The 18,578-nt window shown below is 36.4% G+C and overlaps 1 protein-coding gene and 1 pseudogene across 1 annotated transcript; one reads left to right on the forward strand and one right to left on the reverse strand.

Moving 5' to 3' along the window:
- Positions 1 to 4,398: 4,398 nt before the first annotated feature.
- Positions 4,399 to 5,282, reverse strand: LOC105811472 (annotated as a pseudogene).
- Positions 5,283 to 16,818: 11,536 nt separating this feature from the next.
- On the forward strand, positions 16,819 to 17,778 carry LOC105811457 (olfactory receptor 51F1). The gene has a single exon (XM_012645651.1). It carries the CDS (start codon positions 16,819 to 16,821, stop codon positions 17,776 to 17,778), a length of 960 nt encoding a protein of 319 aa, XP_012501105.1.
- The last annotated feature ends 800 nt before the right edge of the window (positions 17,779 to 18,578 follow it).

The following is an 18,578-nucleotide window of genomic DNA, read 5'->3' on the forward strand; positions in this document are numbered from 1 at the left end:
GGGTCTGCAGTTGTCAATCAGCAGCATTATTGTATCTAATGAGTTAATTCAAAGAGCCAGCACACTGTGTAAGTTGGAATAAGTCCCACTTGTGTACCTAAAATATACCACATAGCTGCAGCTATCAGCACACTTACTTGAGTGTATTTCAGGCATTTACATTTATTTTGTCTTCTAAAGTAGATTCTAAGCCGCTAGAAGTACAAATTGTGCCTCATGCATTTATGCATCCCTTAGATTTACTAGGGCTTGGCACCTAGTAGGTGCTTAAGAAATGATTATTGAATTGTGAGATGAAAAGATTGAGAATAACTGGTAAAACAAGCAAGACGTTAGAATACTAATTTTTAAAATTTAAGATTTATGCCTACAGCATAATGTTGTGCTTTTGGAAGTGGTAGATCAACTATAATTAGAAAACATAAGGGAAATTTATATACAAAGTTCTAACTGTAGACCTAGTCATGAGATACACTGTTAGGAGAACTTAGCACATTTATCTTTAAATGTCAGGAATTATTAAGCTATGATAATCATTATAAATGTGGAGTGTATAAGGAAAGTATTAATAATATAAAACTGATACAGGAAAGTGGACCCCAAAACTGGGGTCTAGCCTGAATGCCAAGTGGGTTCTTGGCTTTGTGCAGGAAAGAATTCAAGATCCAGCCTACAGAGCAAGGTAAAAACAAGTTTATTGAAGTAAGCAAAGAAAAAAAGGGGAGACTGCCCCATAGAAAGAGACCCGCTATCTCTCAGAGCAATAGATTGTAGCCCTTTGTGAGTTCCTGGGATTTTATTTTGTACCTTCTATTTAATTAAAGAAGATTATTCATAAGATTTCTGGGAAAGGGTTGTGGAGTTTCCAGAATTGAGGGTCCCTACCCTTTCTAAATCATATAGGGTAACTTCCAGGAGTTGTCATGGCATTTCTAAACTGTCATGGCTCTGGTGGGAGTTTCCTTTAGTATATTAGTACATTATAATAGGGTATAATGAGCAGTGAGGGTAACTCAAGGGGGGTTTTTGTGGCCATCTTGGTTCTAGCTGGTTTTGGCTGGCTTCCCCATTGCTTCCTGTTTTATCGGAGACCTCGGTTTGGGTCTTATGACTTCTTATCAAGCAGGGCCTGCTGATTCCCTACCTAAGAACTGGCATGGGTAACCTAGAAAAGTGAATCACTATATATGGATATCCTTTAGGAGTATATGGCAAGAAGAAACATGTGTATTGGTCATTTGTTGTGGGAGCAGAGAGGGTGAGCACAAAGAGAAACGAATCATCCAGACTGACTGCCCACATTCTCACTTGGGTCCCTTCTCTATTCGTCTTTGCTCATAAACCACCTTTATTCTGAAGAAGAGAACTATGGCCTCATTTGGTCTCATATAATTACTGGCACTTATATCTTACTCCAAATACCAATAACATCCCTTCTTCTGGAACAAGGAAGAGAGACTGAGAGGCCCATTTCCAAGTCCGATCTACTGTCAAAAAATTAAATCACAGAGTGAAGTGAGAGAAACCCCATCACTGCTCCATTAATATCATTAATCGTCTGAGATCTTCCTCAACATATAAAATGAAACTATTTAACAACTGATTGCTTGTTAAATACGGAGGTAAATTTTAATTTTCAATACTTATGTATCTATCTATTCAAATATCCAATTAGGGTCTTTACATATTCCATGAGATAATTTAATTGTTATGCTAGATATGCAATCTTTTAAATATTTATCTACACTGAGTATAATTCTAAAGCCCTATATGTTATGTAATATGTACTCAGTAAATAATTTATTGAACCAAATAAACATATTCTGTGTGAATTCTTCTTCTTTCAAAGGGTTATCTTTACCTTCAGGAAAGGTTGCTTCCCACTACAAAATCAATTTGTATACTGGTAAAATCTTTGATAACTTGTCATGTGCAGCTCTATTCTTGATCAAGGAATCTGAATATAGTTAGGAATTTGCTACTAGGATCTTCTGGGGATCTTCATTTTAAGAATATAGTAACAAAGACCCAAGAGGCCTTTAGAAGCATTTCATTTTCTAGATAGAAATAATTAGAGAATGAGCCTTTTCTTAAATTCATCCTAATAAAATTATAGTGAGGGAAGAGTCTTCAGAAACATGAATAAATAAACAAATGTGAAACCCACCTTGATTAAAAACTTTGTAGAAAGGCCATGTAGCCACATAGCAATCTCTACCTTCAGTTATATATGTTCATCATCCCCACATCTCCCTCATGGAAATTAGAAACGACTGTCAACCAGACTTTTTACCCCAATGACTGTCATGAGTAGCCATTTCATAGAAATCTAAACCAGCCCTTTTATTTATTTTTGTTGTTGCTGTAATTGCCTTTGGGGTCTTCTTCATAAATTCTTTGCCTAGGCCAATGTCTAGAAAAGTATTTCCAACATCTTTCTCTAGAATTCTAATAGTTTTATTCCTTAGGTTTAGATCTGTGACCCAGCGTGAGTTGATTTTTGTGAGAAGTGAGAGGTGTGACAATTGCAAAGATGTGGAAACAACCCAAATGTCCATCAATACATGAGTGGATTAATAAACTGTGGTATATGTATACCGTGGAGTACTATTCAGCTTTAAGAAACAATGTTGATATAGCACCTCTTGTATTCCCCTGGAAAGTGCTGGAACACATTCTACTAAGCGAGGTATCCCACGAATAGAAAAACAAGCACCACATGTACTCACCATCAAATTGGTATTAGCTGATCAACATTTAAGTGCACATATAAGAATAACATTTATTGGATGTTGGGCAGCGATGGGGGGGGAGGGGACAGGCATATGCACAAACAATGAGTGCCATGCACACCTCCTGGGGAATGGACACACTTGAAGCTCGGACTTGGGGGGGAGGGGGGACAAGGGCCTCATACGTAACCTAATCATCTGTGCCCCCGTAATATGCCGAAATAAAAAAAAAAAAAGAAAAATCTAAACCAGCCCTTTACTTTCACAAACCCACTAATAGACAAGTGGAAAAAAATCACAATGTGAGGACCAGACCCTTATTCTCTACCACGCAGTCTTGAGGGAAACTTATGCATTAAGGAACACCAGGGCAAAAGAGACATTGTCAAAAACTATGGACTCATACCTGTGGTCCCCTTCTATTATCCTTCCTTTCATCCATCCGTTCAACAGATGCTGACAACATTCAATACGTTGTCTATTTGAGGTGGGCAAAAGTCAATGAAGTACTTTGTCCATTCATTTAATAGAATGAAATCACACTGAGCATACTAAGACAATACCTACCCTGTTCCTAAACCCAACACTCATCTTCCTAAGCCTTGGAATTCTTAAACCCAAACTGTTCCATTGTCTAAATCTGATGATTAATTTATTCTGTTCTTCTTTAGACAATTCCAAATGTGTGGTGATTGCTGTTTCTGTAGCTGACCCTGCCAAATGTTGAAAGAAGTAATAAAGAGGGAAATGAGGGGTTTAGTGATCATTTGGATAAATATACAAACACTACTTTTTTCTGTACAGTTATCTACATGGACATAAATTAAAAAATTAGGTAGTTAAATTGGACAAGCAATGCCAATACTGATAAAAATGCTGCTGTGGCTGAGCCTCTGCCTCTTACAAACCACTTCCTTTACTTAACTGTGAATTGTGCATATAATATCATCTCACTACTCCAGCAACAGAGCCCTATATTCCTCCAAAGGTCAGAGAAATATCACTACACAGAGGGAGCCCAAGGCCTGCGGAAGTTCTCTTTAGAATCTATTCTAATCAGAAATAAATATCTCTGTTGGTACAACTTTTCTGAGGAAGAAGAAAGAATAAAGAAGATTGAAGAGGGATAGCGTCATAATGTCCTTTCTTCAAAAATCTCCTGGTGTGCTGTGTGCCTGTTAAGTATTTAGGAAACGGAATTGAACACCCAGGTATCCTTAAATAGTGGCATTAATTGTATCTTCTGCACTTAGAGAAAGCATGGTAACCAGGAAGAACATGGGATTTTGAGTCATTAGACTGGATTCAAACTCTATATTTTTTATCTTAAACAAGTCATTTTATATTCTAGTTTCTTAATTTCTTCATTTGTAAATTGCAATTATGGTTACCCATTTCAAAGAACCGCAGTTCAAGCAAAATAAAAGAAAACGTGTACTTAAAGGAGCCGAAAGCAGAACTTGAATTTAGTGGGTACTTAGTGAACATCGTTGCTGCTATTGTTTTGTTGTTAGAGAAGAAATATGGGTTGGCCTTGGAGAAAAAGCATCAGATAGTACAGTTGGATCAGGTAGATCCCAGTAGGAAGAGCAACTCCCATCAAATCTTTTTTGACGTTTTTTGGAAGACCTTGAGGATAGCTCTGCAGATTTGTTTCGTCTTCACACTATAAATGATGGGGTTAAGCACAGGGGAGCCAAGGAAATGGAGGTTGGATAATAGTGGGTGGACATACGGTGGAGCCTTATGGAAAAATCTATGGACAACTGAAAGCACAAACCAGGGAACGTAGAAGACTGCCACAGCCCCAATGTGGGAGCCACAAGTGCTGAAGGCCTTACTCCATCCCTCTGAGGAGGTGATGTTTAGGACAAAGCGGATGATTAGGATGTAGGAGAGGACAATACATGGTGTATCTATCCCTGTGACCAGAATTAGAACAGCTAAGCCTCTGTAACTGTTCACCCTTGAATCAGAACATGCAACCTTAAGCACATCGGGGTGGAAGCAATAAGAATGGGGAAGGACACTGATTTTGCAAAATGACAGCCTCTTAATGAGAAAGAGGGTTGGACAGAGGCTGATCAACATTCTAAGGACAATTGCTACATCAATCTTTAGCATCCTGGAGTCAGTCAGGATAGTAGCATATCTGAGGGGTCTGCAGATGGCAACAAAGTGGTTGAAAGCCATGACCATCAGTACTGAGGATTCCATAAAGCCCGAGCTGTGGAGGAAAAAGAGCTGGATGATACAAGCATCTAGGGTGATTTCACAGGCATTGAACCAGAGGACACCGAGAGTTGCAGGCATTGTGGAGAGGGTCAGCCCCAGGTCAGTGGTAGACAGCATGAAGAGAAAATAGTACATGGGCTCATGGAGACTGGGCTCCAGAATCACCGCTAACAGGATCATGCTGTTCCCTAAGAGAGCGACTGTGCTCAGAAGGAAGAAGGAAATCGAGATCCAGATGTGGAAGGCCTCCAGCCCAGGGAAGCCTGTGAGGAGGAAGATTGGGAACTCAGACTTGGCGTTGCTGAGACAAGGCATGGTGAGCTGCTGAGGCAGTAGCCACCTTCACTGAGCACCCACCCTGCTCAGGAGAACCAAATTCCAAATCTGTCTGTGCCTGAAAGTCTGCTGAACATGTCCTCTTCCTCCTCCTCCTGCGCAGCCAGCCTAAGGAGAGAAAAATCCAATAGTCCTCACTGATTCAGTCATTTGGCTTCTAATGTACTTTTCACACTCACAAAACTGCCTCATCCTATATCACAACAATTTTAGTGAAAAAGAATCAGCAGGTCTTATCACCTTGAATTGATGGATAAACTGAGGGAGAAAAATGGGTTGACACAGTGGCAGCCTGTCTAAAGATCCCATCCAACTCTCATGGAAGGCTCACTGTGTTTTCATCAATTACAGGAGTCAGAGACAAGAACCAGGCAAAGTCCCCAAGATTTTCAAAAGAGGATTGGCGTTGAATTCTGAGTTGGACCTGTACTTGGCTCGCACCTATAATCCTAGCTCTTTGGCAGGCCAAGGCAGGGGATCTCTTAAGGCCAGGAGCTTAAGACCAACCTGGGCAATGGGGTGAGACCCTGTCTCTACAATAAAATAAAATAAAATTAGTCTAGCATGGTGACGCATGCCTATAGTCCCAGCCAATTGGGAGGCTGAGGCAGGAGAATCACTTGAGCCCAGGAGTTTCAGGCTGCAGTGAGCTATGATCCCACCACTGCACTCCAGTCTGTGTGGACAGAGTGAGGCCATGTCTCAAAAACAAAACAAAACAAAGAAGCAAAAAAACCCAAATTCTGAGTTGTCAGTTATTCCTATTTGCACAAACAACTGTCCCTCCTGCTAGAATCAAACCCAGAAAGCAGGAAGTATCTCTATTTGCTTTCTTCTTTCTTGAGTCTCAGCTCTCATCTTCCGAGGAGCCTGGATCTGCAGCAGCCCTTACCTGTTCTAGGGCCCTGCACTTCCACACACACCCAGGGGTGAAGAGAAGACACAAGTAATCCTCAGCTGGAGCTTTATATTGAAGCCCAAGGATCCTCATTTATTTCCCCAAGTCCATGGGGGCTGGAGGAGAGAGAGGACTTTGAGGGAAAAAAAAAAAAAAATTAAAGTCCTTTTTGCCCACTAGGCAGGGGATTGTCATCTGAGCAAGATTTCCCCATGTAAAACCCTAGTGCCTCCCCAGTGGGTTGGAGCCCCTGAACCAGAGACATGTTCCTGAACAGAGCTATTAGAAAGTAAAGGATACTAAGACATTGTAAAAACAAATCCCAAGGGAGCAGGGAATGATCTTGCAATTTTTAGTGAAGTTCAGAGAACTCTATCTGGTGCTAGTTATGGTTATCTCTTGCCTCAGTTATTTGCCACCTCAAGAAGCTGTTTGTTTAACATCACAATCAACTTGCAGAATTGGGAAGGAAAAATATTTGGTAAAGGAGTTGTGTGTACTGAAGGTTTCATGCATAGCCATTAGGGATTTAAAATGATAATTATTAAAATGATAATAAAAGAATGGAATCTGGCTGATATTGTGTATAATAACTGGGAATTTTAAAAGGCATATAGGTAAAGTCTATTACCAGAAAGAAAATAATTATTAGCTAATCAGAAATACACACTAAATCTAAAAGATGAACAAAATATTGGTAATTTATCTCCTGAGTCACCTTTTAGCTAATGAGGCAGTGACAATAGGTATACAGATCAAAAGAAATAGTAATAAATGATCCATGCCTAAGGAACCTTAGCTATAAACTTTCATCCTCATGTAGATGTGATTTTGGGGACAAGATCTTGAATGTCAAGCTTATACTATAATGAGATGAGAGATTTGGAGTTCTTGGAAAAGAAGATGAACCTTTTTTTATTTTTTTTTCCAACTAGTACAGTGAACAGCCATCCCTGTTTCCCAGAATTAAAATGTTTCTTAAAATGTGAGACTTTCAGTAACAGTTCTGGGAAAATTGGGATGGTTGGCCACCTTACTAGAGGGATGCAATAGCTGATTGCATTTTCCAGAGATCGACACACTAATATGTATCAACCCACATGCCTTTCTTATAATGCAACATCGACACCTGTCCATCAAGAGGTGAAATCTATGTTACCTCCCCTGGAATCTGGATGGGCTGTGACTCTGGCAGAATTGATGCTATGGGACCACATTCAAAATCTCTTCTAGCTATCTTGGAATATACAATACATTGTTATTACACTGAAATGTCACATTTTACCCCATAAATATGTGTATCTATTTGTCAATTAAAATAAAAATTAAATTGAAAAAAAAATTATGCTATGTGCCTGTATTAGGTTCCTAGAATTTCCTTAAAAAATTACCACAAACTTGGTGGTTTAAAACAAATTATATTTATTCACTCAGTTCTAGAGGCCAGAGTATGAAATCAAGTTGTCAATAGGGCCACACTCTCTCCAAATGCTCTAGTGGAGAATCCTTTCTTGCCTCTTCCAGCTTCTGATGGCTTGAGAGTTTCTTGGCTTGTGGCTGCATAATGCCAATCTCTGCTCTGTCTTCACATGGCCTTCTCCTCTTCCGTCTCTTAAAAGGACACTTGCTATTGGATTTAAGTCCCACCTCCTTAGTCAAGAATAATCTCATCTTGAGATCTTTACCTTAATTAGGTCTTCAAAGACTCCTTTTCCAAATAAGGTTATATTCACAGGTACCTAGGGTTAGGAATTGGGCTTATCTTTTTGAGAGATACCATTCAACTCATCATTAAGAAAATGGCAGATAATCTTGAGGAAAAACAGATTAAAATTTTTAACAAGAACTTTACAAAAGAAGATATTTCCATGTTCAATACACATATGAAAATGTGCCCAACTTTATTATTCATGAAGGAAATGCAAATTGAAAACATAACGCAAAATCACTGCACATATACCAGAATGGCTAAAATTAGAGACAACACCAAGTGTTGGTAAGGATGCAAAGTGACTAAAATTCTCATGCACTACTCATGGGTAGGTTATTTGATATATCTATATCCAAACTTTTTTGGTGATATCTGTTAAATCTGAATACCTTATGAACTAGGTATTTTAGCTCTCGGTAAAACGCAACAGAAATGTATTCACATGATTATCAAAAGGAATACGTGAGAAAGTTTGTAACATTATTTGTAATAACTCCAAATTGAAAAATAAAAATCAAATCATTATCAAATAGTAGAACAAATAAGTTGATGTCTACCCATAAATGAAATTCTATGCAATGATGACAATGAAAAAAAACTACTACACACAACAACATGGATGAATATACAATAACTCAATTCAATATTGAGTTAAAGGTTCAAGATACAAAAATATATATATTGTTTAGTTAAATTTACACAGAATTTAGTCACTGGAAAAATATGCTGTTAAATTTAGGAAACTGGTTGCTGCTGTGGAGGTTTTGACTTGGAAAGGAAATGATAGTAATACTCTGTGTTTTGAGCTGGGTGCTGGTTAACGAATCTGTTCAGTTTGTTAAGATTCATTAAGCTGAACACTCATGAGTTGTGCATTTTCCTGTATGCATGTTAGAGCTATTTTTTAAAGTTTACATTAAAATTTTTTAAAAATAGAATATATTGAATAACATTATAATAATAAATTTGACAACTTAGATGAAATCTGACATTTTCCTCAAAACAGTATTTAGCAAAAGTAATGTAAGGAAGAAAGAAATTAAAAGTTTAATTCAAAAAGTTTTCTGCAAAAAAGTACTAAGTTCCAAGGGTGTTCACTAGTGAATTCTTCCAAGAACGTAAGGGAAAAAGAGGTAAAAAAGGAAATAAAAAATTCTAATTTTATGGGCTCTTCCAAGGATGGGGAAAAAAAGAACACTTATTTTGTAATGCCGCAAAACCTTGAAAGGATATGACGAAATAAGAAAAGTTAAAATCAAATCTCTCATCAACATAGAGGTAAAAACCTCAAACAAAATATCAAAAATAGTAAGAATATTTAAAAATCATTCAATGCATTTTATTACATTAATAAAAATAAAGAGACAAACTATGTTATTCTCCATATGAAAAAAATTAATGGATTTCAATTGATATTCATATTAACTTAGTAAATAAGGAATAGATAGAAACTTCCACTTCAAAAATCATACTTAGAAACTATTGCCTCTGAATCTGGTTACAGGACGATAATGCCTACCATCACCTCTTCTACTTAGCTTTATGTCAGAGAACTTAAGAAGTGCAATGAGGCAAGAAAAGTAAAAGACCTCAGCAGTGTAAAGGAAAAGAAAATAAAACAAATTATTCACGGATGACATGACTATGCATATACATAATCCGAAAGAACAAAGAGGCATGGCATTAGATAATTGACATGAATTAATAAATGATTATTAGTAGTTAGTATCATTAAGCAAGATAACTGTATAAAAAACAGTATTAAAATATCAGTTGTATTTCTATAAACCAAAAGCAACTAATTAGAAAATAATGTTCTAACATGATATCATTTAAAATAGGATCAAAAATCATACAACTGGGAATCAAAATATGTGAAAGACATTGATGGAAAAAACTGTTAATTATCAGTTAGAGAAATTAGATACATAAATACATGGATTTATTATGTTTATGAATTATAAGCTATATTTCACATTAGTAAGTCCTTCCAAAAATGGCCTATAGATCCTATCCAATATCAATCAACATCCTAGAAGATTTTTCTGTGGAAGTTACTCTAAAATTTATATTGAAAGGTGAAGGATCCAGAATTGCCAGAGCACTGTAGTGAAAAAATAAGCTTGAAAGGCTTATGCCACCAGGCATCAAAACATGTTATGGAGACAATGTAGTGTTGGTGCAAGAAGAGAAAAACAGGCAAACAGGACCCAACAGAAAATCTAGAAAGAAACCCAGTTGTAGACAGGCATTATGACATCTATCAAAAGTGATATCATGGTACAATGACAAAAGAATGTTACCTCAATAACTGGTTCCACATCTAGTGGATATCCATGTGGAAATGAAAGACATAAAAGCGTGAGGATGAAATAAAAGAACACAACGCAATAGAATATAGGCAGAAGACTTGGAAAGGCATTTTCAAACAGCATAAAATATACCAAAAGTTGTTCCACTTTGCTAGCCATAAAGAAAATTAAAGTTAAAACTCCAGTGAAGTACCAGTGAACACCTATGAGAAAGAATAAAACAAAAACATAAATTCCATCAATAGAGAAAGATGTGAATTAACTTGAACTGCCATGCACTGCCACACACACTGTGGGAGTGTACATGCCTATACATAATTGCTGTGGAAAACTTCTTGGCCGTGTCTATTAAAGCTGGGCATAAACCTACCCAATGATACAAAAATTTCACTCTCAGGTATATAACCACTGAAAATGCATGCAAGTTTTCTGAATGCCAAAGACAATTATAATCACAGCAGAATTATTCACAATAGAAAGCAAAACTGGAAAAAACAGCAAATATCCATCAAGAAGAGAATGGATGAGTTAATTGAGGTTAGTTATAGCCATATGGTAAAACATCATATAGCAATAAAAAGGAAAGAACTATAATTACACACAACTCTGTGAAAGAACTTGGCAAGCGTAATGTAAATATAAATACAGCACTGTTCCATTCAGATAAAGTTCAAAAACAGGCAAAGCTAATTGATTTTAATAGAAGTCAGAATAGTGATCACCTATGTAAGGAGAGAGAAATAATGGTTGAAAGATCTCAAAAGGTGGCTTCTTGGGAGTTACTCATTTTCTATTTCTTTATCTGGATGGTGGTTACATGGGTGGTCCAAATGTGAAAATTCAAGCTATATAACTATAATTTTCATACAAATTATGTTATATTTCAATTAAAAGTTTACTTAAAAATATTTCAAGACAAGTTCTTTATTTTGCCATCAATGTTAAAAGGACTTCAGAAATGACCTAACTAAAAAACTTTCTATCTGGGCAAAAATTTTAAGATCTTCAGACAAATCTGTGTTTGAATTTTACCTCTGACACTATCTATATAAAATTTGACAGGGTCCTTTAACTTTTCTGATTCTTATTTTCTTAACATATGAAGTAAGGACATCACTGTCTACTTACAGGAGTTATGTGCTCGGTGATAATTAAATCTCATGGCATAGGTGTTCAGTAAATGTTCTTACTACTTCTCATCTTCATTTTATATCTGAGGAAACTGAAATCCAGAGAGGTTAATCAAAATTTCCAAGGAATTACAACTAGCTATTGGGAAAATCAGGTTGAGAATCCCCTGGAATTCTATTCTAGAACTCTTACATATTGAGTGATTCTCAATTCTTACTCTACATCAAAATCCAATGGACGCAAGTTTCTTAGTTCCAGGATAATTCAATCAGTCTGTGGTGAGCACAGCATATTTTTTAAAAGCTTCTCACTTGATGCTAATGTGCAGTCAAGATTGATAATGACTACATTATGACAAGTAAGTTCTATATATGTAGTTAATGAAGCTATTATAAAATTTAGTTAAGTTAGCATTTCTTCATTTACAATAAAATAATAGTTTTCTTATTCCTAATATCTAACATTCACCTGTTTTTACATTTAAAGTATATAAATTAAGATTGTATTTGATAATCAACATATATGATCATTGTACTATTTTTCTTTTCCTAAAACATATTGTCAAATTAACATGTTTCTTGTAATTGATGGCATCTTGAAATCGAGTACCTGTGGTATTAAAATAAAAAAGACATTAAGAATAAAAATGGGTAATCTAGTAAAAGGTCTATCAGTTTTGTTTATCTTTACAAAGAACCAACTTTTTGTTTCATTGATCTTTCATATTGCTTTTTTATTCTCCATTTCATTTAGTTCTGCTCTGACATTAGTTATTTCTATTCTGCTGGCTTTGAGTTTGGTTTGCTTTTCCTTTTCTAGTTCCTTGAGATGTGTCATTAGATTGTTAATCTGTGACGTTTCTGTCTTTTTGATGTAGACATTTGAGGCTTTGAATTATCCCCTTAGGCCTACTTTTGTTGAATCCCATAGATTTTAATAGCCTGTGTCCTCTTTGTTCTTCATTTTGAAGAATTTTTTGATTTCCATCTTAATTTCATTATTGACCCAACAACGGGGTCATTCAGCAACAGGTTGTTTAATTTCCATGACTTTGTGCAGAATTGAGCATTTCTCTTGTGATTTATTTCTAGTTTTATTCTACTGCAGTCTGAGAAGATACATGATATGATTTCTATTTTTTTGGATTTTTTGAGACAATGTTTTATGGCCTAAGATATGATCAATCTTGGAGAACGTTGCATGTGCTGATGAGAAGAATGTATATTCAGTAATTTCAGCCTAAAATATTCTGTAAATGTCTGTTAGACCCATTTGTTCTAGAGTCCATTTAAGTCCAGTGTTTCTTTTTTTTCTAATATCTTTCTTTTAATTTCAGAATATTACAGGGCTACAAATGTTTAGGTTACATATATTGCCTTCGTACTGCCTGGGTCAGAGCTACAAGCATGCGCATCCCCCAGACAATGCACACTGCACCCACTAGGTGTGAATATACCCATCCCCTTCTCCCCGCTCCCACCTTCCCAAGTCCAGTGTTTCTTTATTTATTTTCTGCTTTGCCCAGTTCTGTTAGTGGGGTGTTGAAGTCCCAGCAATTATAATAATGTTATTTATCTCCTTAAAACTAGTAGGGTTAACTTTATGAATCTGGGTGCTCCTGTGTTAGGTACACAAATATTTAAGATTATATGTCTTCTTGTTGAATTGCTCCCTTTACCATCACATAATGACCATCCTTGTTTTTCTTTACTGTTGTTGATTTAAAGTCAATTTTATCTGATATGAGAATGGCTATGTCTGCTTTTTCTTGGTGTTCATTTGCATGGAGTGGTTTTTTCCATCCCTTCGCCTTGAGTCTGTATGAGTCCTTGTGGGTTAGATATGTTGCATAGAGACAGAAGATATTTGGATTATATTCTTTTAGTCATTCAGCCATCCTATGTCTCTTGAGTGGGGCATTCAGACCATTCATGTTGATTGATAAAATTGATAAGTAGGATGCTATTCTGTTCATCTTGTTAGGCAGTACCTTATTGCTTTGTTTTACCTTTTGTGCTATTGTTTTATATGAGCTTTGAGTTTTACCTTTTGGGTGATTTTACATTGGTGTCTATTGTGCTGATCTGTAGTATAAATCAAAGAAAAATAGCTAAATGAGGAATAAATTATAGGTTTTACTGATATATAGGCAAACACAAGACTCTCTCCATGAATGGGTGGCTTCTTTATAAAGCAGACACACAAGGTTTGAATATAGATCTTTTCTTTTCCTATGGACCTAGAATTGCTAGACTGCAAAGTATACCCATTGCTCAGCCTCCCATACTGACAAGGTTGGACAAACTTCCCCAGGAGTCCAGGTCCTTAAACTTATTACTGCAGGAAAACAGCAAATAACAGAGCAAGAACATATACACATGAAAACACATCATCCACCTATGGTGATCCCAGCCACTAGCAAAATTAGACCAAATTAATGTATCAGGAGCTGACCCATTTCTTGGGGAAAACCTAGTGAGTGGCTGAACAGAGATGGATTGAGAATAGACATACCATTCTCCCTACAGGTCAGTGTGGTAATATAGGCATAGGGGCCTGGAGACTGGTTGCAAAATTTTTCCCATTATTGTCACCATGTTATTACAGTGAATAGTAGTCTGCTTTCCTATCTTGCCCACATACTGATTATCCAGAGACAACAGTACACATCTCTCTATTCTCCAGTGCCTAGAATGATGTCTAAACTTTCTATTTATATGTATGATTTGGGTTTTGTTTTGTTTCTATTTGCATTTAATGTTTCTGTTGATTACTGGTCATTCGAGTTAGTAGCTAAAACCTTTCTGAGATTGCATACCCCTGCCCTGTAATTTTTATAAATAGAGAGAGAAAGATTTTGTTCTTTCAAATGTTTGTGTCCCCAGAGAGATCCAAATCATACTGATCTTTCCACAGCTGAATCTTTATAAATACCTGGATCCAGAACTGTAATCTGCTCTTTCTTTGCTAGAAAACACAGAGAAGGCTCTTCTTTTCACATGAAGCTGGTAAGAAGGTAGAGAGAGATGTTCATTGGGTATACTTTGTGCTTTGATTGTTACTTATTCACAAATACTCATGGATTTACAGAAAATAACATTAGGGTCTGCTTTGTGCTCATGGATTCATATAGCACATAGATATACAACCTCTAATAATTCATAGTTAAATATATTAATGGCTTTTCTCAGATTGAATTAAAACCCATGGAACTGGATATTAAAAAGAAACTGGAAAATTAGCATAAAGAGAGTGGTAACATGTATGCTTATTACAGGATATTTATTCTCATTAATTTAAACTTAACACTCTGCCATTTAGCATTTTAAAAAGGTTGATCAAAAATACTAACATTATAATAATAAATATTGCTATTAAAATTTAAAGATTTAAATTTTATAATTAAATATTAAAATTAAATGTTTAAAATATTTAAATATTTCCAGAATTGTTTTTAACAATATAAATGTATTAATTTAAAAATTATTTTGGAATTTTAATTGAACAAGGCTTTATAGCATTTTTTTGTTTAGTGAGTCAACGGCCTCTGTCATTCCCTGCCTCCTGAAAACCTCTAGCTTATCCTCAGATCAGCATTCACCCATCACTTTGTACTTCTTGGACAGCAATAAATTTCCCCCTAATATTTCGCCGAGGAAAAGGCAGATGTTGGGTAATAATTTCCTCACATAACCCTCCTCTGACCTACCTGTTCCACTTCCTCTCTCATGTCAGTGAAAATGACGAGTCTCATCTTTTTGAGAGCTAATTACTATCATGCTCTATATTCAATCACCTAGTACTTTCTTAAAGATTTATATATCAATTAATTCCTATCGATCTACATTTTCAGTCTCTCATTATGTACTGTATCTTTAATTTTAGTTCATGAACTTACCCATTTCTCTAAGTCTTTCCCATCTTGTAAAATTTCTCCATCTACCTTAAAGCCTTCTTTAGTCATGACCTATTTCTTTTTTTTTTTTTATTTCAGCATATTATGGGGGTACAGATGTGTGTTGCCCTTGGTTCCCCCACCCCAAGTCCGTGTTTCAAATATGTCCATCCTTCGGGTAGTGTGCATTGCACTCCTTGTGTATACAAATACCCGTCCCCTCCTCCCTCCTCCCCCCTCCTCCCGCCACCCTCCCCCTTCCCCAGCATCCAATAGATGTTGTTCTGATATGTGCATTTATGTGTTGATTAGTTAATACCAATTTGATGGTGAGTACAAATGGATCCCGTTCTTCTGCTCTTGTGGTGCCCCACTTTGGATAATGGGCTCAAGTTTAATCCAGAAAAGTGTAAGTGGTGCTAGATCACTGTCATTTCTTATGATTGAGTAATATTCCATTGTGAACATATACCAAATTTTGATAATCCACTCATGGATTGACGGGCACTTGGGTTGTTTCCACATTCTTGCGATAGTGAATTGTGCTGCCATAAACATTCGGGTACAGATGTCCTTATCGTAGAATGTTTTGTGCTCTTTTGGGTAGATGCCTAATAGTGCTATTGCTGGATCAAATGGTATTTCTATTTTTAGCTCTCTGAGGTATCTCCAAATTCTTTTCCACAGAGGTTGCACTAATTTGCAGTCCCACTATTTCTATCCTTGCCTTCACTGTCGAGTTTCTAGAAATAAAATACACTGAACCTCCACTACTTACTTTTTTATTCACTCTTCAAACTACTATAGCAGGTTCTCAATGTTCAACTGTTCTTTACAGGGTGAGTAATGTGCTCTTGGCTGCATTTGAATGTTTTAATCCTTCCCAGACTTGACTGCTCAGGCAATTTGGAGCTGTCATTCATGTCACACCCAGTCATGACACCATGCTCTCTTGGTTCTTACGGTTCCCATAAAACCAGTCTCATCTTGCTTTAGGGTGTATAGTCCTTTCCAGTAACTTCTAGAGAGTTCTGTATTCATTGATCTCATCTTGTAAATCTACTCTCTGAGGTTGTTCACCCACACTACTGGATTAAAATGACACATATAAAGTGATAACTTGTAAACCTATGTTACTGGCAAAAAACTGGAGATCTGTGTCTGCAGATTCACACCCACATGGTCACTGCAAAACCATGGATATTTTTAAGTGGCTTTCTCTTACTCATTTTACTCAGAACATTTTCAAAATTGAATGCACTGACTTTTCTTAAGTCTTTATTCATAGAATCTTATGATCCAATGGAGCTTAAAATTCTATAAACGTAAAAAAAATTAACATAAAAATGTGTAAAATCACATGGTCATATTTTCCTTGAACTTAAGGGAAAAATATCCCTGATTATGAATGATATGTGAATATTATATTAAATTTTGAGTTTTCTCAATGATGCGGAATTTATATATGACCTTGGACAACTTTCCTGACCAAAACAAAATTTGCCTAAATATTTTCACACAATAATCTAATTTATTCCTTCTATAGGATATGAGCATTGTAAGGACAAATGCTACAAAACCAGGACAACATGAAAATCCTAAGCAACTTAACAGCTAAATTTCCAACCTTCTTGCTGACCGGCATTCCTGGCCTAGAATCTGTCCACACCTGGATGTCCATTCCCTTCTGTTGTCTCTACGCCATTGCCCTCTCTGGGAATGGCATGATCCTATTTGCCATCATTACCAAGCAGAGTCTCCATGAACCCATGTACTATTTCCTCTCCATGCTATCAGCCACTGATCTGGGCCTGACTGTTTCCACAATGTCAACAACATTAGGTATCCTCTGGTTTGATGCACGTGAAATCAGTCTAGATTCCTGCATTGTCCAGATGTTTTTTCTTCATGGATTCACTTTCCTGGAATCTGGGGTGCTGGTGGCCATGGCCTTTGACCGCTATGTGGCAATCTGTGATCCTCTGAGGTACACTACCATTCTCACTAATTCCAGAATCATTCAAATGGGTATCCTAATGATTATACGTACTGTAGTATTGATAGTACCACTACTCTTGCTCCTTAAGCCTCTCCATTTCTGCAGAATGAATGTCCTTTCTCACTCCTACTGTTACCATCCAGATGTGATTAAATTAGCATGTTCAGACATTTGGGCTAATAGCATCTGTGGATTAATTGATCTAATCCTGACCACAGGAATAGATACACCATGCATTGTTCTGTCTTATATCTTAATTATTAACTCTGTCCTCAGCATTGCCTCCCCTGAAGAACGGCACAAGGTCTTTAGCACCTGTGTCTCCCACATTGGAGCAGTTGCTATTTTCTACATCCCTATGCTGAGCTTGTCCTTGGTGCATCGCTATGGTCAGTCAACCTCCAAAGCGGTCCATTCAATGACGGCCAACATGTACCTGCTTTTGCCCCCTGTGCTCAACCCCATCATCTATAGTGTAAAAACGAAACAGATCCGCAAGGCTATACTCAGTCTTCTCCTTACAAAATAAATAAGAGATTATTAAATTTGAGAAAAATTTGGTATAAATGACTTTCACTGTAGAAAAGCAACCATGGTAGGTAGGTTACTGCCTATTGGATATTTTTTCCATATTTTTCATTTATTCCATAAGTATTTAGTAAATATTTTTGTATTTTCAGTTATAAAATATAAGTATGATATGTCCCCCCAAGACTTTTACAGCTTAGTTAGGGAAATAATAATGAAATAACAAAAATAATACTCATAGAAACTATCATTTATTGACTCTTTGTTTCATGCTAGGTGCTCTACTATACTAACTGCTTTTAAGACCTATTCCACTTATTTTTTTAAAATAGCACAATGAAATAAATAATAGTATTAATTATATGTTACAGATGAAGAGACAGGTATAGAGATATCTAGGTCACCAAAGGCCATATGACTATCATGAGGCAGGGTTGAAATTTGAACCCAGGTGCGCTGTGTCTCAGATGCCCTGCTCCTCACCACTGTATTACATTCTCTATCAAAGGCATCTAGGAGAAATGTTATGAAATCAATAGTAAGCGCTGAATCTTCATGAATCCATACCATGTCTTCAAAAGTTTTGGTAACCTTCTTAAAATATGCTTTAGCTTGTTTTCTTCATGGATAACCCATAATAAAAAAGGTAGCAATAGCTATGCCATGACGTGTGAAATCATTATCTAATGTTGAACACTACAAAGAAAAGCTTCAGACATGAGGCACATTTGTTAATTTATTACAGGGAACGGGAACTTTGGAGAACTAGAAAATATCATCAAGTAGCTTACCAGGAAGCAT

Source organism: Propithecus coquereli, unplaced genomic scaffold, assembly GCF_000956105.1.
Source record: "Propithecus coquereli isolate 6110/MARCELLA unplaced genomic scaffold, Pcoq_1.0 Scaffold235, whole genome shotgun sequence".
Taxonomy (NCBI): Eukaryota; Metazoa; Chordata; class Mammalia; order Primates; family Indriidae; genus Propithecus; species Propithecus coquereli.